The sequence below is a fragment of the Ochotona princeps genome, chromosome 1, assembly GCF_030435755.1.
Source record: "Ochotona princeps isolate mOchPri1 chromosome 1, mOchPri1.hap1, whole genome shotgun sequence".
NCBI classification, from domain to species: domain Eukaryota; kingdom Metazoa; phylum Chordata; class Mammalia; order Lagomorpha; family Ochotonidae; genus Ochotona; species Ochotona princeps.
Window position 1 is genome coordinate 55,065,433 of NC_080832.1, and position 26,228 is coordinate 55,091,660.

Below are 26,228 nucleotides of genomic sequence, written 5' to 3' on the forward strand. Positions count from 1 at the left end.
GTATATCATACTAGTGCTTTCAATGAAGATAGTTTCCTTGTAGTAGAAATAATGCAATTCTCTAGTAGGTTTCTTCCTTTCAGACTCAGTCTAAACTGATACAAATATAAACGTGGGTCTGGCACATAAGCCTTTTTGTAAAAGGACTTTTTATTTACCTAAAGGGCAGCGCTAGAGACAGACTGAAAGAGACATATATTCCATCTGTAAATGGCAATTCCAGGGTTGGCCCAGGTCAAAGCCAGGAGCCTAGAACTCCATCTGGATCCTGCAATGTCGGAGCAAGGGCCCAATCATTTGGGCCATCTTCTGCTTTGCCTGGCACATCAGCACAGAGCTGGATCAAATGTGGAGCTGCCATGACTCATACGGGATGGTAGGGTTCCAGGTGGTGGCTTAAGTCTCTTTGCTGTAACACCAGCACTCACATAAAGCTTTTATATAGTTTTATCAGATTGAATAGTTGGGAGTAGAAGCAACCCAGGGAAGAAAAAAAAATTACGAATTCAAAATAATATGCAGGTTACAATGCCAGTGGTCTTTGCCTCATTTTTTTTCTTCATGTACTTCGTACTTAGAAAATGTTTTGCTTACTAAACAATGTGAATTTATTAAATAAACCTCAGCTTTCTACTTTTATGTACCAACAGTTTTTAAGTGCCAGTTGGAACACTGGATCGGCATGAGTGACAAAGTAGTTCTAGCAAGGACAAAGAAAGGGATCCTAATGGAGAGGAACTGTATGACTTCCATTACGTTTAGCCAAATATTAGATACAGAGCACCATTAATATCTCAGGAGGGTAAGGAAAGCTTAAGGAACAGAGAATGTAGGTTAAGAAGGTCCTGCCATAGACTACCTCTCGTTGGCTTCCTCACCCCCACTGTCTTCAAGCTTGTCGCACACTGGTGTGTTATGTGTATACTTTTAACTTTTCTCATCAGAAGCACGTTTGGATGTCTACCAAGTTTCCAGTATACTATAGTCTGCTAGGTTGCATTAAATATTTCTGTGAAATCTCTGATATCTCAGTGGGCTCATTTATGACTGGTAAATAGGAAAATAAATGGCTTCTAGACATGGTTAAAGCTCTAACCCTAAGGAGAAAAGGAGAAGAGTTTTCAGTCACTTCTGCTATGTGGTTAGATTAACAAAAGAGGGTATGCAGCTGGGGCTCCTCCCTAGAGGACGCCCCCAGACTCTAGCACGTTCCAGGGCCCTAGCAGGTGTCACTTCCTCCTTCATATAGGTCTCCCCTTTCACCTGCTTTGCTTAACACTCTGAAGGCGGGACTATTTCCACTTAGTTGTTTTTGTGCCTTTGGAGCGTTCCCTGAGGCTTTCTCGACTACATAGAGTTGCCGGCCTAGGCTATTTCTAGGGATACAGTTATTGTTTATATTAATGCTCGAGTTACAAGGGGGTACAAGTTTGAAAAAGTTTATCCCTAATCTTATTTTTACTGTAAGTGTTCTTTAAAATCAACATTTTGTAGAATGCTGTGTTGTTCAGGAACCTGTTGTCTTGTGTTACAACAGAAATCCTGCATTCTGTACTTAGTGCTTAAAAAACACTGACAGATTATTTATAGTTAATTCGCTATATCCCAGAAATCTGAAATAGTGATTCTAAGGAATGGCTGTGTTGGTAATAACCCTGATTACAAGAACTGAGCAAGATTACTCAACCCTCTAGAGTATACACTCCCTAGAAATTTTAGTTTGCATCATTTATTGATCACTACTATTGTAGAGAAACAGAAGCTAACTTGTCATTTGCAAGGACTGATGAACAGAACAGTCATCTGTGAGTTCAAGTTGGATAGCAGGAAACTGGACTTGTTCTTCAAACCATTTGGCAACTGTGAGAAGCTGCTGATCACAAAATGCGCGTCCAATAAACTGCAATCCTATAGGCAGTCCTTGGTTTGAGAGGGCCACAGGAACATTCACTGCTGGCAGTCCTGAAGGGAGGAAAGAAGCCCATCAGTGGATGAATTCTCCATTGCAAAAAGCAGAGACAACTTCTACTTTTCCATGCTGGATCATACAAGGCTTAAAAAAGCCACCTAAAAATAATACCAGCCCACAGATACATACTTGCACTATGCTTTATTCACTTAACAATATATCTTGGAAATTATCTTGTATCAGTTCAGAGACTTTTATTCCTTTTTGTAGCTGTATAGTACTCCATTATAAGGTTTTACAATAATTTATTCCCTTACTTTTCAATTGTTGGGCATTTAGGTTGTTTTCAGTATTTGACCATGTCACATAATGCCCCCACTGACTTACTTCAAATGTTTTTTAGTATGCTTCAAAAATTCTTAAATGAAGAGTTTGCTTCATCAAAGGCTAAACATGCATGTAATTAGATACTGCCAAATTCCCCTATAAGAGTTATACTGTTTTGAATTCTTACTGGCGAAATGAATGCTACTTTTCTGACAGGCTTACCCACAGAGTATGTTGCTGAAATTTTGAGTTTTGGCTAATCTATTAAATGACAAGTTGGTTCATGGTAGTGTAATTCCAGGTTTTAAATTCACTTAGAGTAATTTTAATTCTAAGATTGGGACAGAGAAGTGCAAGATTCTGAAATATCTTGTTATGCCATAAAACAAGGAAGTTTTCAAAAATAAATAGGGGGGCCTGACGGCGTGGCCTAGCGGCTAAAATCCTCGCCTTGAACGCACCAGGATCCCATATGGGCGCCGGTTCTTATCCCGGCAGCTCCACTTCTTATCCAGCTCCCGGCTTGTGGCCTGGGAAAGCAGTCGAGGATGGCCCAATGCCTTGGGACCCTGCACCCGCGTGGGACACCTGGAGGGGGTTCCTGGTTTCTGGTTCCTGGCTTCAGTTCGGCGCAGCACTGGCCGTTGCTGTCACTTGGGGAGTGAACTATTGGACGGAAGATCTTCCTCTTTGTCTCTCCTCCTCTCTGTATATCTGACTTTGTAATAAAATAAATAAATCTTAAAAAAAATAAATAAATGGGGACATATCTAAAGGATACATACAACTTGATATAATTTGCGCTCCCCTCAGGCCAAATTGGGAGCAATTTGGGCATCAAGACAATAATTACAGTAATCTCTAGAGAAGTTAGTGTTTAGTAATTCTGTAGACAGTAATTCATTCAAGTAAAAATTATCAATGACTGCTAAAATTTGGTTCAACATAATGGTATGTTCACCTGGTATCAAAGTGCAACCTTATTAAGGAAATGCCTAGCGTTACCTCCTTAACAAAATGATCAATTGGGTTTCACAAATGGGACAAGCTCCCACAGTATTAACTGTTTCCCAATGTGAACAGTCTGTAGTATTTTGGCTAAAAACATTAGCTAAACCCAATCATAGGTTACCAATTTGACAAGCCCAGATCATGAATGGAAATGTGACAGGACAAACAGATTAAACTCATCTAAAACAGTCAATGTCATCTAAAAGACATTTCTTATCAGAAATTGCAGGACAGAAGGAAGTAGTGCAATATTTTTTAAGGGCTAACAACAAACCCCATTGAACAAGACCCCGTGTCCAGCAAAAAACTAAAATCAAAAACATCTTTAAAAATGAAGAAGAAATAAGATACTTGATTTGTAGGAAAGTTAAGAGAATTTGTCATTAGCAGAGCTACTCTAAAAGCTGGCTAAAAAGACTCCTCCAGACAGAGAGTGATGAAAACAAAGATGACTAGCACTCCAAGCAGGAAGACTGGACCTCGTCAATCAAAGTGTGGGCAAATGCAACAGACCTTTTGTCTCTCGGGTATCCTACATTATTGTTCACTGAAGTAAAACCTGTAGCTCAGTCTGATGTGATAATTAAAGGGAAAAAATAACACCAAAAATAAGAGAGACAGGGGGACTGTTCCAGATTTCAAAAAAGTTTGTAAACAAATGCTCTACATAGAGGGCAAAAGTTTTTTTGTAAAAACATTTTTTAAAAATTGAAAATCAGAATTACAGTGTATATGTGAGAAAGACCGAGTGAGAGTGCAAGCAAGCCAGTTAGCTTCCATTGCTGGTTCACTACCCAGATGGCCACAACAGCCAGGGCTGGCTAAGCCAAAGGCAGGAGTCAGAATTCCATCTGGGTGTCCCCTGGGGCTGGCAGGGGCCTAAGCACTTGGACCACCTTGCCCTGCATTCTGAAGCCATTAGAAGGGAACTGGATCAGAAGTGGAACACTGGGATGTGAACTGGTGCCAAGATGGGATGCCAGCATTTCAAGCAGAGGCTTAACACACGATTACCACAACACATTTTTGGCACAACTGATAGAATTTGAATATGTACTATACTTGGATTATTTTTGAATGATTGTTACCTTATGCATATGAATGATATGACAGTTATGCAGAAGAATGTGTTTATTTTTAGAAGATTCAAGCTTTTAGGAGTGAGGTGCAGTGGTACCTGAAACATTCTTTCAAATGATTCAGCAAGAAACACGTGTATGTGTGTGAAGAGAAAAAGAACAAAAAGCCAATGAGGCAATAAGTTAGCAAGCAAAAATCCAGGAGAAAAAATATGTGGATATTTATATATTAATGCTTCATCTTTTATCTAGGTTTGAAAGGTTTCAAACTAAAAATTTTAAAATACTCTTGCTTTTAATAAAAATAATATTAATAATTTTAAAATAAATTTTATTTACTTGAAAGATACATAGTGAGGGAAAAGTAAAGATATCTTCTGTCTGCTGCCTCACTTCCCAAATAGTAACAACAGCCAGCGTGAGGCCGGGCCAAAGCCAGTAGCCAGGAGCTTCTTCTAGGTCTCCCATCAGGGTGCAGGGTCCCAGACCTGGGCCATCCCCTGCTGCTTTCCCAGGTACAACAGCAGGGAGCTGGATTGGAAGTGGAACAGCCAGGATTAGAACTGGTGCCCATATGGGATGCGGTGTTGCAGGCAACAGTTTAACGCAATACACTACAAAACCAACCCCCCAACTCTTCAGGAGTGGACGTTTGGCATAGCAGCTAGAATGCAACTTGGGACACCTGTATCCCATACTAGAATACCTGGGTTCAAGTCCAGGTACCACTCCAATTCCGATTCCTGCTTCCTGCCAGTGAGCTTGCTGCAAGCAGCAGCAGGTGGTGACTTAAGTCCTGGAGTCCCTGCCACCCAGATGGGAGATGCAGACTGAGATCCAGCACCCTGGCTTTGACCGGCCCTGGCCTCAGCTGTAGCAAGCATTTTGGATGAACCAGCAAATGGAATATCTCTGTCTTTCACATAAAATGACAATTTTTAAAGATGGAAAAAAAAATGCACGTGTGAGTATGTGTGGTGAATGTGCACAAAGCCCCAGAGCATCATCAGCAGGTAGTGCTCGTGGGGAACACTCTCTCTGGAACCTCTAGGTTGTAGATCAGGGAATCTGTCCAAGAACTGGAAGACAGCCAGAATGTTTTTGAGGGATCTTCACCTGCCATATTGACAGCCTGTGTGAAAACATCATCCTGAGCACTTCGTGTTCTGTTGTCTTCTTTGATGAACTCCAAGTACGGCACTGCCTCACTCAAGGTGGTGGGCGTTAGCAGGACATCCACTCCCGAGTTGAAAACATTCACAAAATCGTTAGCAATGAGGCGTCTCACTTTCTGTGCTTTGATGAAATAGTCCTCATAGTTTCTGCAGAAAAAGAGAGCGAGAGTGAGAGAGAGAGAGTGGCTATTGTAAGGGATTTTCTCCTGGAATCAGTTCTCTTACATTAGGCTTGCTAATCTAAAGACTCGGGTTTTATGAGCAGGCATCACTAAAACTCCTAACCACATATACAAATGACTTATGTTTAACTAGCCTCAAAGTTTGTGTATTTGGAAATTAATCAAAATTCATTACTAAATACAATTGTACAAATAAAAGAGGAATCAAAAAAGTCATGGGAACATTTAATTTAAAGATAAATTTACCCTGGTGATGATTTGAAATCCCTGTGTAGTTTTTTCATAATATGTATGAAGTTTTGGAAGAACCACATGCCCAGATTTTATTTATTTATTTTTTTGCACCAAAATAAACTTATCTTTTAATTCCATCTCTCATGAACTCCTTAAAGTTGTCCTGTGTAATCATAAAATATTAACACTTCCAGAAACACCGTTAAAGCAGAACATTCATTTTCAGGTGAGGAAAATCAAGTTCATAGCAATTAAATGACCTTTTGAAACTTATAAAACTAGGACTGGGACATTCGACTAGAATTTAGGTCTCTAGAGGCCCATCCCAATCGTCTTTCTGCCATGTCTTATTCCATCTATAGGGTAATGATAATTAGCTTGGATAGTTGGAGGTTCTGCAAAATTCTAACACACCATCTGAATTACACACTAGGAAACACTCCCAGGAGTAGCTCCTGGCAGTTTCCGGAAATAGAAACTGAAGAAAGTATGCAGTCTTTGCAATTTTGTATTTTATGGAGAGGCGCAGCCCAGCAGTGAAAATAAAGAATTCAAGAAAAGATGCTCACTTTATTGAAAAAGGAAAGAGGCCAGGGCTGGGCCAAGTGGAAGACAGGAACTTCAAACTCCATCTGATCTCCCACATGGGTGACAAGGACCCAAGTGCTCAACCATCTGCTGCTACATCCTAGGGTGTGTATTCCAGCAAGCTGGAATTGCAAAGTGGAGCAGGGACACACACACCCAGGCATTCTGATGGGCAACGCAGAAGTCCCAGCTGCCTCCCAGCTGCCTGTCCCAAAGAAAATTTTTTTAGATCCTTCTAAAACCGTTAGCAAAAAGGCTTGCAAAGGAATGAAGTGTTCCAATTTTCAGTTTCCTGAATTGCAAAGATGGATAGAACAATTCCAGTCCTGCTGAGGAGCAAATAAAATGATACAATGTACCCTAAGAGTTGCTGTAGAAATTTTTCATGTCCTTACTATCATTTGATCACAAGTGTGTGTGTGTGTGTGTGTGTGTGTGTGTGTGTGTGTATGAATATAGGCATCACATTAAACTTACACAGCAATAAGAGCTGGTTGTTTAAAAACTGTATGAACGGAGATTTTAAAACCTGAATTTGATAAAACAAATGTTTTATATTAAATCCTATCTACTTAAAATGTTTTGAAATTAGAATTTCTATTTCCACATGTGATTCAGTAATAAGGATGTTGGGGGTGAGGGGAAAGCAATCATATCTAAATAGATCCAGAGAAGACATAAATGTTGGAACCAGCAAATAAGATCATTAGAATGGCTACCATGAATATGTTCTATATTTCTAGAAGGCAAAAGAAAACATCAAATGACACACCAAAGAATAAGATGCTATCTGCCCTTAAAGGCATGGAGAAAAGTCCCAGGAAGCCCTACGACAAGACTTGCTTTGCCTGCCCTTCTTACATCCTCATGCACAGAGTTATTGGCATTCTCTTCATAACACACTGAACAGATTGATGCTGATGGTAATCGAAGCAAGGCTCACAGTAACTTAGAATTGTTTCTTGGAGAAACAGACACAGTGCAAGGGAAAACTAAGTTGATTCACCAAAGTTTTCAAGGGGCAATATGACTCCCTGCTTCAGTCTCTACCAGCAGTAAGCCAACGTGACAGTCATAGCCAGGGCACGCTTAATGAGTAAAATCCTCAGGTCTTACTTTCAGGCTGTACTAATCATTTCGTTACAGTGTCAATGCTTTTTATTTTCTGTTTTTGAATTACCAAAAATCCAAAGTGTCAAACGCAAGTCCTTTCTCAAATTCGCATCATAGAGATTTTGTTTCATTAGTAAAAATCTTGACCTGTAAAACCTGGTAGACACGTTACTATATTTCTGTCGTTTCGCGAACAGAGAATATTCCTCAACTGTTGGCCTTACTCTTTTAATAAGAAAAAGTTTCCCGAGAGAATTCTTCCTCTCACCACATCGTTGAACCCTTCTCGTCTGGTTGTGGCATACATGGCTTCAGTGGACACATGAACGTTACATCTGTGACCTGGAAACAGGCAAGATAAACACTGCTAGGAAATGAAGTCAGATTTTGCCTGAAAAGTAAGCCTAACTGTTCTAATTTTTTGTAACCCACATTACATGTTTTTTCTTTTATCGCCCATAATCAAAACCTTATTGAAAAGCTGATAGCAAAACAGGAGGTCATTGTCCTACTCCTTGTAAAATCAAATGTAGTGGCATTGTCTTAGAAGATTAACTAGAATTATTGAGCTTGTGATAAGGCTTTCTGTGAGAACACAGGCCCAGGAAGTTGCCTTTTCCTCCTGTGAACTTGGCTTTTCCCCCATCGGCTGGCACCACACAGCGGAACACCCACACAAAGGACCTCTGTCTGCACACCATGGCCGTCCTGCAGGAACCTGGACGCTTCACATTCACAAAGTGTGAATTTGGACTTTGAACTAGCCATTTCCTTTTATGTATTTTCTTTTTCTCTTCCCTGGACAGATACAGTAAATCTTAGGCAAAGGCATATTGGCTGGCACCTGGCTGGTTTTGGACACTCCCTAGTGAGAGCATACAAGCAAGCGCTGGGCATCCTCAAGGTTAAAATTTAGGGAGCTTGCACTTAATGCTTCCTTCTCCCTATGTGCCTTATGCACACCGACCGGACAAAAGGACTGCTCACAGCAGAGACGGAGAAAGAAGAAAACAACTAAAAAAGATAGTTAATTTGTTCTCTCCCTCTATCCAGCCATCCATTCATCCACCCAGCCATACACATATTTACTGAGCTCCTGCCATGTTCCAGGCACCATATTAGATGGGCTGAATATACAAAGGTAAAATACTATATCTTCAAGATATTCACAGTCCAAAGAAGTGAAATAAGCTTAAAAAGATACTTATTATAAATATCACTAGGTACAATACTGGAATGACAGAGGTACAGCAATTCACTGATTTGCTTTTCTGGATCACTAACATTATCTCAGGCAATAGTTTTCATCACTAATAAGTGAACCTTTCAACTATCTGAGCTACAGTGCCTTTGGAAAGCCCCTGGGCAGCCATCTCACCATACTCCAGCCCATCGAATCTTGCCATATTTGATGCCACTTCTGATGTGCACAACACATGGTAGCAGACGATTGAGTAGCAGGTGTGGGGCAGGGACACTTCAATGACTTTGGCCCCCTCAGAATCAAAAAGGTCAGCTGCTTTGGACCAAAGAGAGCGTACTTCAGGTGACAGTTCTGGTACAAGATATTCCTTGTATAAAAAGAAAAAATCAAGATAAGGGAAATTGAAACACCTGTATACATGGCTTTATAAATACATGTGTACACCAGGATCTTTGACAGTATGTGCAAAAGAAAACAAAACAAAAAAACACACATGAAATTACTGGTATGTAGCCAGAAAGCTCGAACCACTAGGGCTGATGGCATAACACAGTACTAGGGATAATAAGCTGCACCTAACAATTTCACAATTGGAAATGTGCCTGGGGAATTCATATCTGTCAAATAGCCATTAAGGATCAGTTCTTCTGCTAGACACTTCTCAGGGGTTTTCTTGTTTACGGCTTTCGATTTTCCCATTATTTGCAGGTATTATCCTCATTTTACAAATGAAAAAGTTCAGTAACTTTCCTAATGTTACTTAGCAGTTCAACGCAGGATCTAGGATTTTAAACTAGGTCTCTTTCTGCAACCTGTACTCTCATTGCTTAAAGAAGGCCCTGACTGCACCTCAATGGAAGAGTTTAAACAAAGCAGTGTTTCTCTGGGTCAGTCATCTCCCTTGGTGATGCCTTCTCTTTTCTTCAATCAGGGCATGTTCGGCAGCGCCTGCAGACAGCTTGGGTTGTGAGGCTGAGGTGGTGTTTCTGGTATCTGGGGCACAGGCCAAGCCTGCTGCTAAGCACGTTTCAGTGCACAGGACAACTGACCACAATAAAAAGAAGCCAGCCCCGAACACGTCCTGTGCTGAGGCTGAGAAACATCATTCTGCACAGCAACATTCTTCTACAAGCTTTCTAAAAGGTTTAAAACACTAGCATATTGCTAGGCTGAAAATTAGTAATTTGACATTATTTATTTTAAAGGCAGAGAGAGAGAGAGCGAGAGAGAGAAGGTAGATTTTTCCACTTGCTGGTTCACTCCCCAAATGGCTGCTAGTAGCCAAGTCCGAACCAGATCAAATCTGGGAGGCAGAATTCTATCCTTGTCTTCCATTTGGGTGACAGGGGCTCAAGCCCTTGGGCCATCATCTACTGCCTTCCCGTTACCACTAGCAGGAAACTGGATGGGGGCTAAGCTGCTGGACTTAAACCAGAACTCTGATGTGGGCTGTGGACATCCCACACAGCAGCCTAAGTTTCTATAAGGTAAAGAAATGAAGTTTACCTTTGGAATTCCTATACATAGTTTGCTCACATCTGTCAGACTGGGAAGTGTGAATGGCTCTACAGGATCTTGTACTGTAGTGGAATCTTTGGGGTCATGTCCAGCCAATACACCTGTAAGGAAAATATTGCTGAGTAACAGACATAATTGCTTGATGGTGAAATTGTTTCGAAACTATATGGGATTGTATAAATACCCAACACAATTGCTGTATCGTCCACACATCTGGTTAAGATTCCTGGCACATCCATTGAATTCACCAGGGGAATGAGGCCATGACGAGAAACTAAGCCATAGCTTGGTTTGAAGCCAACAAGCCCACAGTGGGCAGCAGGGTTTCTTGTGGATCCTCCAGTATCCGATCCTAAAGCTCTGGAATGTAAGCGGAACTTTCTTTAGAATAATGACATTTCTCTTATCGCATTTAGGCCCCCTTTTAAAAGGCTAATTCTCATCTACTTAAAAGGTAGGATGAGAGAGAGGGAGAGGCAGGAACAGAGAAGGAGACAATCTGCCATCTGCTGGTTCACTCTCCAACTGCCTACAGAGGCCAGGGCTGAGCTAGGCCAGTCACGGACCTGATACTCCTCCAGGTCTCCTACAAGAATGGCAGGGGCCCTAGCCCCTGCCCTATCACGTGTCGACTCCCAGACACACCAGGAGGAAGCTGGATTAGAAGTTCAACTGCGGCATCTTAAACTTTTGCATCACAAAACCCACCACTACAATCTACTTTGTAAAAAGTATATTTTAGGGGCTGCTGCTGTGGGTAGACAGGCTAATCCTCCGCCTTCAAGCACTGACATTTCATATGGGTGCTGGTTCAAGTATTGGATGTTCCACTTCACATCCAGCTCCCTGTTTATGGCTTGGGAAAGCAGCACAGGATGGCCCAAATCTTTGGGACCCAGCACCCGCACGTGAGACCTGGAGGAGTTTCCTGGCTCCTGGCTTCAGTTCAGTTCAGTTCAGCTCTAGCTGTTGCAGCATTTGGGAAGTAAACCAGCAGATGGAAGACCTTCCCTCTCAGCCGCTCCTCTCTGTAAATCTGCCTTTCAAATAAAAATAAATAAATGAAAAGATTTACACAAAAGTAGTAAAACGTGCTCATCTCAGAGAACTCACCTAATGTAGAATAGTGTAAAGATATAATTAAATATTTTACAATGTTAATATTTTGGCGTATTCAAGTGTTTTTGAAAATCACCTTTTTGTTAAGTGAGATCGTTGTACAATCATGTGTTTCCATCCTTTTTCTGAAACTTTTCACTATGTTGCTAAAATTTACAGATTTACAATATAATTTCCATCACAGAAATCTTATCTCTCTTAGATACTGCCACTATTACAAAAAATATTACAAACTACAAACTAAACAGAACTGCACAGAGATGCACTACAATTAAAACATTTTTGCTGTTTCTAACTACCATAAAAACTGTATATTAATGTATTTTTAACAAACACTTTTATAGATCAATCTCTTATTTTTTAGGCTAACTTCCAAGGAGTAGGATTAAGATATATATTATCAAATTACATATCATGAAGATCATATATTCCCAATTTATATTGCTACTTGCAACAAATCAGATTGTGTTTGTTATTTTTCAGACTTATTATTTGAAAGGCAATGAAATCTTCCATCAGGTGGTTATTCCCCAAATGCCCAGTGATGACCAGCACTGCCCTGTGGCTGGAACCAGGAACTCGATCCAGCTCTCCCACACAGGGAGGTCGAAGGAATCCAATGACCTGAGCCATGACCACTGAGTAGTCTGAAGGTCTCACTGACACACAGCTGGAGTCAGGAGGCAGAGCAGGAATCAAACTCAGGGACTCTGATGTGGGATATTTTATTAATATGCATTTTGAATACATTTTCATATTTTTATGAAGTTACATTACCCAACTATGAGAATAAGCATTTATCCAGCAACTGACAGAGGTTGGCTTTTATTTGAACAAAGAAAATAAGCTTAGGGCATTATGCGAAGTATGCAAACTGCAGAAGACAAATACGGTATAATTGACTTACGGACATACATAGAGTGGTGGAAGGGGGACTACCACAGGCTGGCGGGGAGGAAGATAAGGGAGCTAATGTTAAAAGGGGGATTGGGTTTCAGTTCTGTGAAATGAAAAGAGTACAGGAAATTGGTGATATAATAATGTACTTAACATTACTGAACTGTAAAGGTAAAAATGACAAAGAGGGCAAATTTTTATGTATGTGTATGTTAAATGAATAATTAGAAATAAAATGCAAGAGGAAGTGTTTAGGCTAGCAGTGGGGATGCCCACATCCCATCAGTGCAGTCCCTGGGTCAGATCCTGGGCTCTGCCCCTGATTTTAGCTTCTCACCGATACAGCGCCTGGGAGGCAGAGGGGAGAGGTCACTTAAGTGGGTTACTGCCTCCTGGACGGTAGACCAGTGTTAAGTTCCTAACTGCAGGCTTTGCTACTTCCTTCATCCCCTCAACACACATACATATTGTGGGCATTTGGGGAATAAAATAATAAAACTTTTAACTAAAAATTTTAAAAGCATTTAAGGGACGAAGAGATTTTTTTCTGAATAACTGTAGTACATGCCTACTGCAAAAAGGAAAATACATCATTCATTGTATGATGCAGTTGCCTAACAGTTTCTCTTATCACAGCCCTAGACACCTGTTACCAATTCTGATATGCACTTACGTGACACTGCTATGCTGTAGCAGGCATATAAACATAAGTAATTACTACTTTCAACAGAAATAGGGTCATATTATATTTTATTTGGACTGCAACTCTTTTTCACATCACAGTGCCCTGGATAATCTGTTCATGTCACTACATAGTACTCAATCTCATTTTGTTTAGTGCGTGCGTAGTATTCCAAGGATCTTCCTGTTTTGAAAACTAATCTAAAGTGAGAAAACAAAAGCAGCATGGTTTATACTGCGAGAAAGATCCGGTCTGAGGTTATTCTCGTATCTGGGCTTCTGTTGATTGTATTTAAAGCGGAGCTTTAGACTGAATAGCACTACTAACAATCACATATGGTATTTGGGCTCCATAGAAAATGCAAATTATCTCGCCTTTCTTACCCAGTGCATTGAAGCTGCAAAATCAGATTGTTGCTTTCACAATTTTAAAAGATACATCTTCTTATTAGCATTCACTGATGGCTACGAAAAGTAAAACCTACATTTCCATAGGAATTATGTGTCAAAATGCCACCTTCTCAAAGCATATTCAGAGCGATGAACACTAAGTGGGATGAGGGTAAGGGGGGAAAAAAGCACCTAATCCTGCAGTCCCAGCTTGTCAGGCCCTCATTAATATTAATGCAATGCTATAAAATTCCACGGAGATAAAATGAAGTGGTTTTAGTTGTTAACAAGATTTCAGGAAAACTTAAAAAAAAAATCTGACAAACCTAAATCTCCAAAGCCTGGAAAACTATAAATAATTTATTGGCTGTATTGCTTGTGAAACAGCCTGCTTTTAGTGGATAATTAAGGACATAAAATACATATAGCATTACTGAAAGAACACATTCAGTTTGGCTAAATTGAAGCTGATAAAATAAACAACATCCATATTTACTTATTCTTTTGGTATTCAAGAAATGGTTGGTAATTGGGACTTCGATGGATTCAGAGAATTACAACTGATCAATTCCTAACAAGCTGAAAAAAAGCATTACTTACTGATACACATTTTTAATTGCAGATTCATAAAAACACTATTTCTGAATATCTTCTTGATTTACATTAGGAACACTTCCCACTCCCACGCCCAGCATTTGTCTTTTTGACAAAAGTCAGATTGAGCTGAATGATAAACTACTACTACTAGCTTAGTATTCAGCTACAGCCATGTAATGTTGGTGTCTTTATAGGTATGTGTAAAATCAGTGAACATGCAAATAATTATTTTTAAAATGTAATTCAATAAGACCATTTCTACTCAATGCTTTACTCTCCAAGATTCATAAGAAATCAGTTTTTAAAAGAGAATCAGATCATATAAAGGAAAAGTTTGAATATTTTAAATTCAAGTAAAAGGTTCAAAATACACTTAATATGCTATATAATTGAGTGTAATTGGCAGACAGAATTTTGATGTACATTGGAGGACAAACAGCTCATGAAATAGAAAAAAAAAAAAAAGAAAAAAAGCCAAGGGATACGTTAGTCTATTGCTAGATTTTGCATGCGGTTTATGAGTACTTGCTGTTGGATGGGTTTTAAAGCACAAATACAAAAAAGTCTCTTACGCGAAGCATGTGAGCGCCGCTACGGCAGCCGCGCTGCCCCCGGAGCTTCCTCCAGCGATGAGCCAGTCCGCATCCTCCCTCTCGCTGTGCGGCTTCTGCTGCCTCTGTTCTCTATACTGCTTTGAATAACTCCAGGGGTTTTTCACTGGTCCAAACACACCATCTGTGCTTCCAGATCTGAGAGAAGAAGAGAAGCCAGATATCTGAGTAAAACTCTTGTGTGAAATTTTCATCTTCTGAATGTGCCCATGTTATTTTTTTCTGACACCTGTTGAGCTTTTAATACTCTGAATTGTAGCTCGAACTGGAAAATGCAAGAGATTTGCTCGGAGGTAGCTTTCTTTAATTAGACAATAGGGGAGTGTGGGTGGGAAGAGCATCTGTGATAGCAAGTAGAGGAACCTAAGCTGGGAAGATTTTTATCTCATCTGATTATGAATAATCAGATATAGTTCAGCTGACTAAATATAATTTCCCTTCTAAGTTCAGTTTATAGGATGGCTCTGGAAGCAATCTCTCTTACTCAGAACTTTCAAGGAAAACATTTTAGCAGAATACTTAAAAACTTCTTGCTAAATACTTGGAAATAGTTTTATTCTTAGATTGCAAGTTCAAAATCAGTATGTATTTTATATCCTTTAACCAGCTGCACTTATTGTTAAAATTGTATCCCATTTGCTTCATTGTTTGTTCTATGTGTGTCAGTGGCTATACAGATATTTACAGATTATTTTCCTTTCTGAACCATTTATGGGTAGATTATATATACCATAGTGCTTTACTTCCAAATTGGTCTGTATTTCCTAAGAATAAGATCATATTGTTATGCAGTCATACCATGGTTATCAATCTCCTTAATCTATCAATCTATGTAGTGTGTCTATTCCAGTTTTGCCAGCTGGTTCACCAATACATTTTATAGCATTTTTTCCCCCTTCCAGAATCAAATCTAGAGTCAGGTACTGTGTTTAGCAATCATTGTTTCTTCGGCTGATTAAAAAAAATCTTAACCAGCCAACATACAGTGTACTGTTTGCAGTATGTGAACAGGCTCACTGTGGACCTGGTAGTGAGAGGCTCTAGCCAGTGTTTCTGTGCAGACAGAACCCTTTAGGTCTTATGTAAGTGCCTAGGACTGAGACTGCTGGGTCATATGCTATTAGCCTGAAGTTTATAACAAACTGCCAAACTATCCTCCATTTTGTGTTCCACACCAGCATTATATGAGAAAATCAGTTACTTCATGTCCTAGCTAGTATTTGATGCTGTCATTTTTGTAAAGCTATCCTATAGCTTTATATGTATATATATATATATGCTATTCTATAACTTTACATATATATGTATATATATGACTATCACTGTGCTTTTAATTTGCATTCCCTAAAGATTAATACTATTAACCTTTTTTTCATGTGTTTGAATTCTTTCATCTTTTTGTATACACACACATAAAGATTTATTTATTTATCTGATAGGCAGAGTTATAGGCAAAGGGAGAGACAGAGAGAGAGAGAGATATCTTCCAAGCACTGGTTTACTCCCTAAATGTCTGTCATTGCTGGTCTGCATCAGGCTGAATTCTGGCACTCCATTTGGGTCTCCCACATGGGTTGCTGGGAAGTTTTAATTCTTTTCAGGATTTTAAAAACAGCTTTACTGAAATGTAGTTGACATACAATAAATTGTACATATTTGAAGTGTAGAATTTGGTAGGTTTTGAAATATATGTGTATGCCATAGTCAAGATATTGAACATATCCCACCCCCTAAAATTTATTTTCACCCCTTTAAAATCCTGCCTTCAGCCTTTGGCACAGTGGGTTAAGGTGCTATTAGGATCAGAATGCCTAGTTCAACTCTTGGCTGAAAGTCTTCCAATCCAAGTTCCTGTTAATGTAAGCTCTGGTAGACAGGAGATAACAGCTTGCACGCTGGAGATCCAAATGAAGTTCTAGGCTCCTGGCTTTGATCTGGCCCAGTAAGTTGGACAATGAACTGTAGATGGAACATCACCTTCCTTCTTCCTGCCTTTCAAATAAAGTGGAAAGAAAAAAAATTTTTTTCTCATACCCAACCCTCCTATGCATCAGCTCTTAGTCTTTGAACAACACCTGACTTACTTTCCCATTGATGGTGGACTTTCTGTCATTATAGATAACTTTGAATTGTTTGGAACTTTGTGAATTTAACTTTTAAAACTAGGTGGTTTGCTTCCTTATTATTGAGTCGGGAAAGGTTCTATATATTTTGGATACTAGTTCTTTCCCAGAAAAATTTAAAAATTTTCTTAGCTTATGACTTACTTTTTCAGTTTTTAGTATCACAATTTGAAATACAGAAATCTGTTATTTCAATGAAGTCTATGAGTTTTTTAAAAATGGATTTGTGCTTTTTGTTTTCTAATAAATCTGTGCTTAACTCAGGGTTGCAAAGATTTTCTCCTAGGTTTCTTTTTTTTTTTTTTTAATAATTTCAAAAAAAGATTTTATTTTTGGGCATGGCGTGATGGCATAGCAGTTAAAGTCCTCACTTTGAACAAGCGGGATCCCATGTGGGCGCCGGTTCCAATCCCAGCAGTTTCACTTCCCATTCAGCTCCTTGCTTGCAGCCTGGGAAAGCAGTCGAGGACGGCCAGAAGTTTTGGGACTCTGCACCCACGTGGGAGATCAAGCAGACGCTCTGGCTCCTGGCTCTGGATCAGCTCAGCTCTGGCCATTATGGTCACTTGAACCAGTGGATGGAAGACCTTTCTCTCTGTCTCTCATTCTCTATATAAATCTGCCTTTCCTATATGTATGTATGTATGTATGTATAAATAAATAAATAAATAAATCTTTACCAAGAGGATTCTAAAATTTACATGGAAACACAAAGAACTTAAAATATGTAAAGTCATTTTAAAAAAGAAGGACAAATTTGCAGGCTCCTCATTGCCTAACTTCAAGGCTTACAATAAATCTGTAATATCAATAGGGTGTGATGTCCAGAAACAGGCTTCTATCTATCTATCTATCTATCATTCTATCTATCTACCTATCTATCTATATTTATGCATGTGCTTAATTTCTGACACACAAAAAATAAGGTAAAATGTAATGAGGAGAGGATAATCTTTCTTACAACTAATGTTGGAACTATTCAATATCCAAGTGCTTCAAAATGAACTTTGTTCATATCACAATTAGGTCTAAATGTAAGAGTTAAAATGCTAAGTTTCTAGGAGAAAAAACAGTTTTGGTTGTGAGTTATGTAAAAATTCTTAGGACACATAAAGCAAGATTCATAGAAGAAAAAAATCCATGAGCTGGACTTCACTTAAAAAAATTAAAAACTTCTGCTCTTTGAAAGGCTTGTTCAGAAAGAGAGGTTAGTCAGAGACTTGGAAAAACATCTACAAATTGCCTATCTGACAATGGACTTGAGAGAACTCCTAGAACTCAGAAACAAGAAAAGCAGCAACTCGATTCGAAAAAATGAGCAGAAGAGCTGTTCCCCTATTCCATGTGCGGTGGAATGAGACAGTCCACTGGTCTGAATACAGTCTCCCAGAAAGATTAACAAACTGGCATCAGAATCATTAAAAATCACCTCGGTACTTTCAGGTATTTCTTTTAATGCAATTAATGGCACAGATAGAAGAAACAAAAGGGAAGGAAATTCCCATTTCACTTACCCCATAGCAAACTCATCTAAGTTTGTTTTTCCCATTAGTAGAGCTCCCTGATCCAACAACTTCTGAACCACTGTGGCATTATAAGGTGGTATATAACCTGGAAGAATAGAACATAGTTGTTATTGCAGCCAACAGTGGCTACGTAAATCACATGTAATACGCAGGATTTTCCAACGCAGTTAAGCAGTTCGTTCATATTGACATGTTCATTATTCCTAATGTGAGCAGCAGCTTATGCTTTCTTCCAAAAGTTGATGTTTCACTATTGCGTACTGGTTCCAAAAATAGTCTGTGCACTCACTGCTTTTAAAAGCAAATCTTTAATTAAAAAAAAGTTCCTTAAGATAAAAAAAAAAAAAAAAACAAGAGGAGGAGGAATAACATCCAGACCACACTTATTTCCATGCCATCAGGGAAGGGGAGGCAGAAGTCACTTAATGTGTTTTGTTGACCTGTTACTGAGTCTTGCTAAGCAGTTTTACAGTTTCTGAAACTGCACTTATTCATCAGCCAACTTCTTTGATTTTTAAGAAAGACTTACTTATTTGAAAGAATTAGAGAAGAGGGAGGGAAAAAACTCTTCTGTCTACCGGTTCATTCCCCAAATGGTCGCCTAGGCCAGGGCTGAGTCAGGCTGAAGCCAGGAGCCTGGATTTCCATCTGGGACTACCATGTGGGTGACAGGGTCCTAGGCACTTGTGCTGTCTTCTGCATTTCCAGGCACATTAGCAGCGAGCTGAATCATGAGTAGAGTAGCAGGGAGTTGAATCAGTGCTCATAGGGGATGCCAGCACACCAGGCAGCAACTTAATCTATTATACCACCATGCTGACCCCAATAATGCTGATTTCTTAAGGATCGAACAAAAAAGGTAATATTCTTCAAGATAAAATTAGTCTGAGATGATCTTTGTGCCTTAGCATTTTTAACAAATTGAAAATTCCTATTTTTAGAAAATCACTAATGTTCTGATCACCTTTCAGCATGTTCGACGCACATGTTGTCTCAATGCCAGATGTACTAAAGTTGTCTTTCACTGCAATAGGAATTCCATCCAAGTCCCCCAGTGACTGGCCTGTATTAAAAAGCCAAAACAACAACTTTGGAGAGCACAATTTGTAATATATACACATGTTATCATCAGTTATTACAGCAGCTACTAGTTCTTGGCAAAGGTACTTCTTTCAGAAATCAAATTTGTGCTAGAAATCATTAGAGTTGGATATTCTAAAGCATCATATGTCCATTAGCCTCATCTGCATCCTGTTTCATGGCAAGGTCTTTAAAGGTATGTTTTATGTGTTGAACGCTTCACTTGCCAAATGGAACTGTTCCATCCAACCAAACTTTCGAGATGCGATTGTAACAGTGGAGAATAATTAAAAAGCAACATACCTTTTCTGTATCTGTTCTCTGATTCTTCTGCTTGCTTTAGGGCCACCTCTTCTGATACAGTGATGTAAGCATTTAGAAACTTGGTCTTCTTGATAAGCGAGAGGCATTTTTGACAGAGTTCTTTTGGTGTAATCTGGCCTTGCTTCAAAGCTGCAGAAACCTATAGCAGATCCAGTTCGAAACCTTTTACTGAGTTTTACACATTTTACTTATTATACTGAAGGCAGGCTATACAGGGCCAACTGTGAAATTCTCAAGTTAGGCCTAGGGTGCAAATCAAGGGGACCTATTAGCTCTACTCTCAGCTAGCAGACTGAATAAAGGGTAAAGCTTGAGGATAGGATGGAAAACAGGCTGTTCTTCTCCCCAGCTGACTTTCTGTGTCTCAACTAGGCTTGAATAAACAATAGGAACAGTTTAGGTCCGCTAGTTTGTCTAGGGGGAGTCATGGCCTTGCCTGGGGGAAGAATGGATTAAGATAGATGAAGTATAGAGGATAGTTTAGTTAAAACACAGGTAGTTCAGGGTGAAGAAAAAAAAAGAAAGAAACCCAGAAATCGACCGGGCAAAGCACTATAAAATTTTATACTCTAAATATCTTTAGTACGTGTTGTGGGATGGATTGAAAGAGATGCTTACAAAACATAGGTTCAAAACCAACTAAAACAAACTGCTCTGAAATCCGGCCTTTTATTAGGAAGGTTAAAAATCAACTGCATGAAAAATGACTAGAACCTGCATTGCATATTGACAAGAGGAGGCAAGGCCAAAGATAAAATGGTGACTGCTTATTATTTCCTGTAGAAAACAATAATATTGTGTACTTACTATCAGACAAAAGGGATGAATAACAGGAAATGAAACACTACACTAAAGCTTTGTAGAGCATATGAGAGTAGCCCAAATAGTACATGGGAAAATAGAATTAAAGGGTATTTATTTTGGTGTAAAATTTTTTTTGAAATCTATAAATGATTTTCTTAAAATACGCATTTTTCAAGAACTTATAAAACCTTTTTTTTCCCCTTTCTATTTTGTTTGAAAGTCAGATGCAAAGAGAACGTGACAGGAACGTCTAGCCTGACTCTGCTGGGCACTTGGTTTGTTCTCTAACTGGAGGGCATTTTATTTTATTTATTGATTTTTAAAGATTTTTTTTAAATCGGAAAGTCAAATTTTACAGAGAAGGAGGTACAGAGAGGAAGATCTTCTATCCACTGGTTCACTCCCCAACTGGCCGCAGGTGTTGGAGCTAAACTGATCCGAAGTCAGGAGCCAAGAGCTTCTTTGGGTCTCCCACGCAGGTGAGGAACCATCCTCTACTGCTTTCCCAGGCCACAAGCAGAGAGCTGGATGGGAAGTGGAGCAGCCAGAACACAAACTGGCATCCATATTGGATCCTGGTATATGCAAGGCAAGAAGTTTAGCCACTAGGCTACTGAGCTGGGCCCTTGTTGGCATTTTAGTATGTCCTACAGGCATCAAGCAATAGGAGCTTGTACTTGAGGGGGAAATGTGTAAATGATCTGCTCTCCATTAAATTGTGAAAGCTATGGTGTTCTCAAGGCTGGGAGTTTCCAATGAGAAAAGCAGTGGGCACAGCCAATAGAGCCAATAAAGAACCCTTAATGTTCTTGAACAAGAGGAGGAACAGCACATCCACAGAAGGGTTGGAGGAGTGATTCCGGATGCAGTGGGGCAGTAAGGCTTGCCTTCAAAGGAAATGACTGAGTAGCAAGAAGAGATTTCTGCTGAAAGATCTGTATGAAATGCAAATTCTTTGAAAGAAAGGTGTTAGAAATAAAAGCAGTATATTCTAATATTGTTAATACAGAGTGCAAAGGATGTGGAAAACAGAATTAGCAAAAACTCAGCACCAGAGGGCACTTCCAAATCACTCATGGAAAATGGAAATAAAAATGCTTTTATGGGTGCAAAAACTTTTTTAAAAAAGATTTATTTATTCTTGTTGGAAAGGCAGATTTACAGAGAGGAGAGACAGAAAGATCTTCCCTCCACTAGTTCATTCCCCAAGAGGCTGTAATGACTGGAGCTGAGCTAATCCAAAACCAGGAGCAGGAAGTTCCTCTGGGTCTCCCACCTATGTGCAGGGTCCCAAGGTTTTGGGTCACCCTCTATTGTTTCCAAAGCAACAAGCAGGGAGCTGAATGGGAAGTGGAGAAGCCAGGACATGAACTGGTGTTCATATGGGATCCTGGAGCATGTAAGGTAAGGACTTAGCTAGTAGGCTATTGTGCTGGGCCAGCAAAAATTTCTTGAAATCCACACATATGAGGTGTCTTCAAAGTTGATAGTAAGTGTGAATTTTGAAAAATCTATGCATGTATCTCAAAAATGCTTTGTACCCAAAATAGCTTTTAATTCCATTTTTCCATGGGCACTTGGAAGTATTCTCATACATGGGCAAGGCTATCCCATGGTAAAGTTACAGTAGTGAGCAAAATTGTGTCTGCCTTTTTTCTTCTCCTTTTTTTCACCCCTTCAAGTCCTGTAGCGCCTGCAGTCTGCAGGATTCTCTGTCAACTGGTGGGGCGCATGGTGAGAAGAGCAAGAACTAAGCTTGCCTAGGAGCACTCAGTTCTTACGGTGCTGCTGTTCAACGGAAGAGTTTCCAGGAAGCACAGATTTGAGCAGCTAGTCAAGGAGGGAACTGGAAAACAGAAGTGAAAATGAACATGCTAATCAACCCTAAAGGACTGAACAGAAGGAGCAGGAAATGTAAATTGTACAGCTCTCCTGGGAGAAAGCTGCAGGTGTCCCGCCTGAAATCCAAGATGAAATGGAACTGCAAAAAACTGAACCTGGCACTCCATTCCATGATGCTAACCAGGCTTTCCCCACTGCCTCTCCTGTGTTGGCTTCCTGTACGATGGAGATGAGTGTGAAAGCAGATGTGTGCAAGTCACAAGTCCTCCTTGCTCCTCAATGCCTTTGACTTTTCTCAAAAATCCCAACTCATTCAAACTTATGCCCTGGAGAGGATGTGATCACTCCCCCTGATGTTCCTTTCCCTCCTGGGTGATTTTACCATCTAGCTTATTGCCATCTTCCTTAGCATTGCTCCTCCTGTCATTCTTGTTCCTTTTCAACTCCAAGGCCAAGTTCACCAACACAATGCATCTAAGTTCCCCCTTTTCTTGGCCTTATGTAAGGTCACAACTTACCAGGGTGTAGTAAAGACTTCATCATTACCAATATGCATAAAAACTCCTAAGTCTCAGTTCTAGTTGTCTCACATTTTCCTGCTCCTGGGCTCATTTACTTAACTACCCACATACTTCACAACAAAATGGGGCCTAGGTTCCTCAATCAATGAGAGTGAAGAAGAATAGAGTTGAGATCTTGAGGAACTAGCAGTCCTAAATGGCCAAGTTGTACCCTCGTACCTGGCCTCTTTCCTGAGCTCCAACTTGCTTAGATGATTTCTTCACTTGGAAAGCTAGGAGACATTACAAAATTAACATGTCAAGGGTGTGAGCACTGTGGCAGAGCAGGTGAGACCCCTGCCTGGGATACCTGCTCCCATATCAGAGTGCCAGATTCATGACAAATCTGAATGTCTAATCCAGCATCCTGCTAATGCACTTGGGAGGCAGATAATGGCTAAAGTACTTGAGTCCTTGTCACTCATGTGGAAGACCTGAATGGGGTTCCCAGAGTCCTAGCTTTGGTCTGGCTTAACCCTGGTGAAGTGAACCAGCAGATGGAAAAAAATTTTCTTCCTATCCTTCTGTGTCACTCTACCTTTCAAATAAATCATATATATTTAAAAATTAGCATGTCCAAAACAACTCATGATACTACCCTTCTAAACATGATTCCCTTGGACTCTTCCCCATCCTCACAAATGTTATCATTTCCTCAACTGCCCAGGTTCATATCTAAGCATTCTTTTTGATTCTTCTCTTTCCTGCTATCCCTACATCCAATCCACCAACAAGCTATGATCTAAGACACAATTCTCACTTGCAGCACCCTAATCATGCTGCCATCATCCCTTGCCCAGTACAACAGCCTACTAACACGCCTTTCTGCTTCCTCACTTGCTTTCCTATGGACCATGGTTTGTAAGAGAAACATGGAAGAGTTTCTAACATTTAAATCAGACCATGTCTACAAATGCAACACTTTCTAGTGGTTTCCATTATCTTTAGGATACAAAACTACATTCCCTGTTATGGTCTATTAGGTATGCATGACCTGACTCCTACCTTTGTGTCCCATGGCTTCCCCATCAACTTCTCTCGGGGCACATCAGCCTTCCTGCTACTCCCTGATGATGTCGAGACTACTCTTCCTCTGGCTTGGAGCACCCTTCCCCAGGGGTCATGGCCCATGTCCTCACTGTCTCTATTAAATGTTCTGATCACTCAAAAATATCCAGCTCCTCCCAGCTCATTCTCATACCCCCACTGCTTCATTTTCCTGTATAGAACTACCTGAAATTATATTATCTACTTAGAAAAAAAAACCTGTTTAGTGCCTACTTTCCCACCAAAACACACAAAAAAGAGTAGGTTTCCTGAGGGCAGGAGCTTCTGTTTTCAGTGCTAATCTGAAGTGCTGAGGTGCTCACACATGAGTTTAGATTCCCAAGAAGCCAACTGAATATATCGCTGATTAAAGTTTAGGATTTGTATTATTAGTCGGTGTCTGCCTCCTGGAAATGTAGGGATCATGCAACAATACAGAAGGTATGAGACACCTCCACCCCATTGAAAATACTTAGGTCAAATTTACAAAAAGGGTGTTTATTTAGTATGATATTTATCTCCTGTTATACTGAGCCTCCACTGCTGCTCCCCCGCCCCCAAACTGCCTCGCCTGGCCATGGTTTCCAGTCCGTCCTCTTAAGTTCTTCCCCAGCCGACTTCCCATTTCTGCGAATGACTATCTCAATCTGTAATTTGCAATAGTGAGAGAACAAACCTTTCAACCCTCCTAGGCATCTGCATGGATTTTAAAGGGAAATGTGCACTGAATTAATTATCCTCTAATTGACACAATTTGGGACACACCAGTACAGCAATGTGTGAAAAAACAGCATAGATTTGAGCTGGGAAATTAATAACCATACACTGTTTTCAGCACCGCAGGCATGAATTAATTTAGTTAAAGGAGTGATTAAGTGAAAGCCCTGCCAAGGCAATGTCTTGGTGGTCTTCCCTCAGGTCTATTAAGTGTTTTCCTTCCCAGGGCAAAGGTCCTTTCTCACCAGGGCTTACCCAAACAACAGAAAAAGGCAGCACAAGAAATGATCCCGCAGAAGGGGGATAAGGCAAAAAAAAGGAAATAATACCATGTTTTTATCGGTTGTTATTTCACTTCACATCAAGTCTTGGGTGCTTTAAAAAAAAAAAGGAACGCTGATTTTCCACTAAGCATATATGCAGCATGCAATTTAAGATGGAAAATAATGTAGAATAAGTTTGCATTATAACAAAAGCATGATAGCTGGGAAGGTGTTGGGGGAAGACTTCCCAGGTGTAGATGCAAAAGATGGGACGCAGGCTAGGTCCTAAACCCCTACCGGTCCCCAGAAATCACCTGGAGCCTCCAGCCCCGTGTCTGATGAAGTTCAGATGGGAGGGAGTCGAAGTTAACAAGGATCTCAGGTGCTTCCCAGAGCAGTGGGTCCACTGAGGAACTAAAGGTTGAGCAACCCGGGTAAGAAATCCAGCAGAGCTGAACTAAAGCAGTAAGAGCAGGAGCGATGTAAGAGAACAAATTCCAGTTATATTTGCAAAATACAGTAGGACTTAATGATGTATTAGACAGAAAGATAATAGCTGTGCCATTAAGAAGAATATAGAATTCAGAAAGATCAGGGGTCAGTTTAAGATGAAAGTTGGGAAGTAGGCCTGTTACAATGATGGTTGAAGTTGAGTTTGAGGTGCTTATGGGGCATCTGGAAGGAAGAAATGCAGTCTGAAGTTCAAATACAATGTCTAGGAAATAGAAGCATGGGTTAAGGAAAAGGCGGTATTTTACAGAGCACAGGTTTTCTTCAGAAAGCCTGGCGTTACTTGTTTGGATCTGGCACGCTGTGGCCGCACCTGGAAGTAAGTGCATCAGCTGAGACAGAAAAGAAAGACATGGGCCGGCAAAGCGCCCCTTCCGAGTTAACGTCTAACGGCGAGAAGCCGATGGATGCACCTTCCAGCCCACGGCTCCGCGGCGCAAACTCCTCAACTCCCGAAAGGCAACGAAGAGCAGTCTAAAGATCGAAGGGAATGCTATAAACCAGGTAGACCAAGGTGGGAGCGTCAGGCGGGACTGCTGACCCACCGAGTCCGCGAATCTTCCCGCCCTCCCGAAGGACTGAGCTGGTCCATCCCACTCACTTCTCGGAGGGTCCGGCCCAGCATGATCTTCGTGCTCAGCTAACCAACCCCTGGCGCCAGGTGACGCGAGGAAAATCAGAGGTCAGCTGCCGCCGGGATTACACGGGCGCAGCCATCTTTGGATCGTCATTGATCCTTCAATACCGAGCCCTTGGATTGGTCGAGTCACAGTCCCCGGCAAGGATCTTTGCACGTG

General features: G+C 40.4%; 1 protein-coding gene across 1 annotated transcript; it reads right to left on the minus strand.

Moving 5' to 3' along the window:
* Window positions 1-1,713: 1,713 nt before the first annotated feature.
* Window positions 1,714-26,195, minus strand: QRSL1 (glutaminyl-tRNA amidotransferase subunit QRSL1). The gene is made up of 11 exons (XM_004580348.3): window positions 26,033-26,195; window positions 19,668-19,827; window positions 19,249-19,347; window positions 18,273-18,369; window positions 14,597-14,773; window positions 10,525-10,700; window positions 10,329-10,441; window positions 8,997-9,189; window positions 7,843-7,960; window positions 5,443-5,648; window positions 1,714-1,962 (listed from the first exon to the last, which is right to left on the minus strand). Exons 1-11 carry the CDS (start codon window positions 26,054-26,056, stop codon window positions 1,763-1,765), a joined length of 1,563 nt encoding a protein of 520 aa, XP_004580405.3. The 5' UTR covers window positions 26,057-26,195; the 3' UTR covers window positions 1,714-1,762.
* Between the last annotated feature and the right edge of the window lie 33 nt (window positions 26,196-26,228).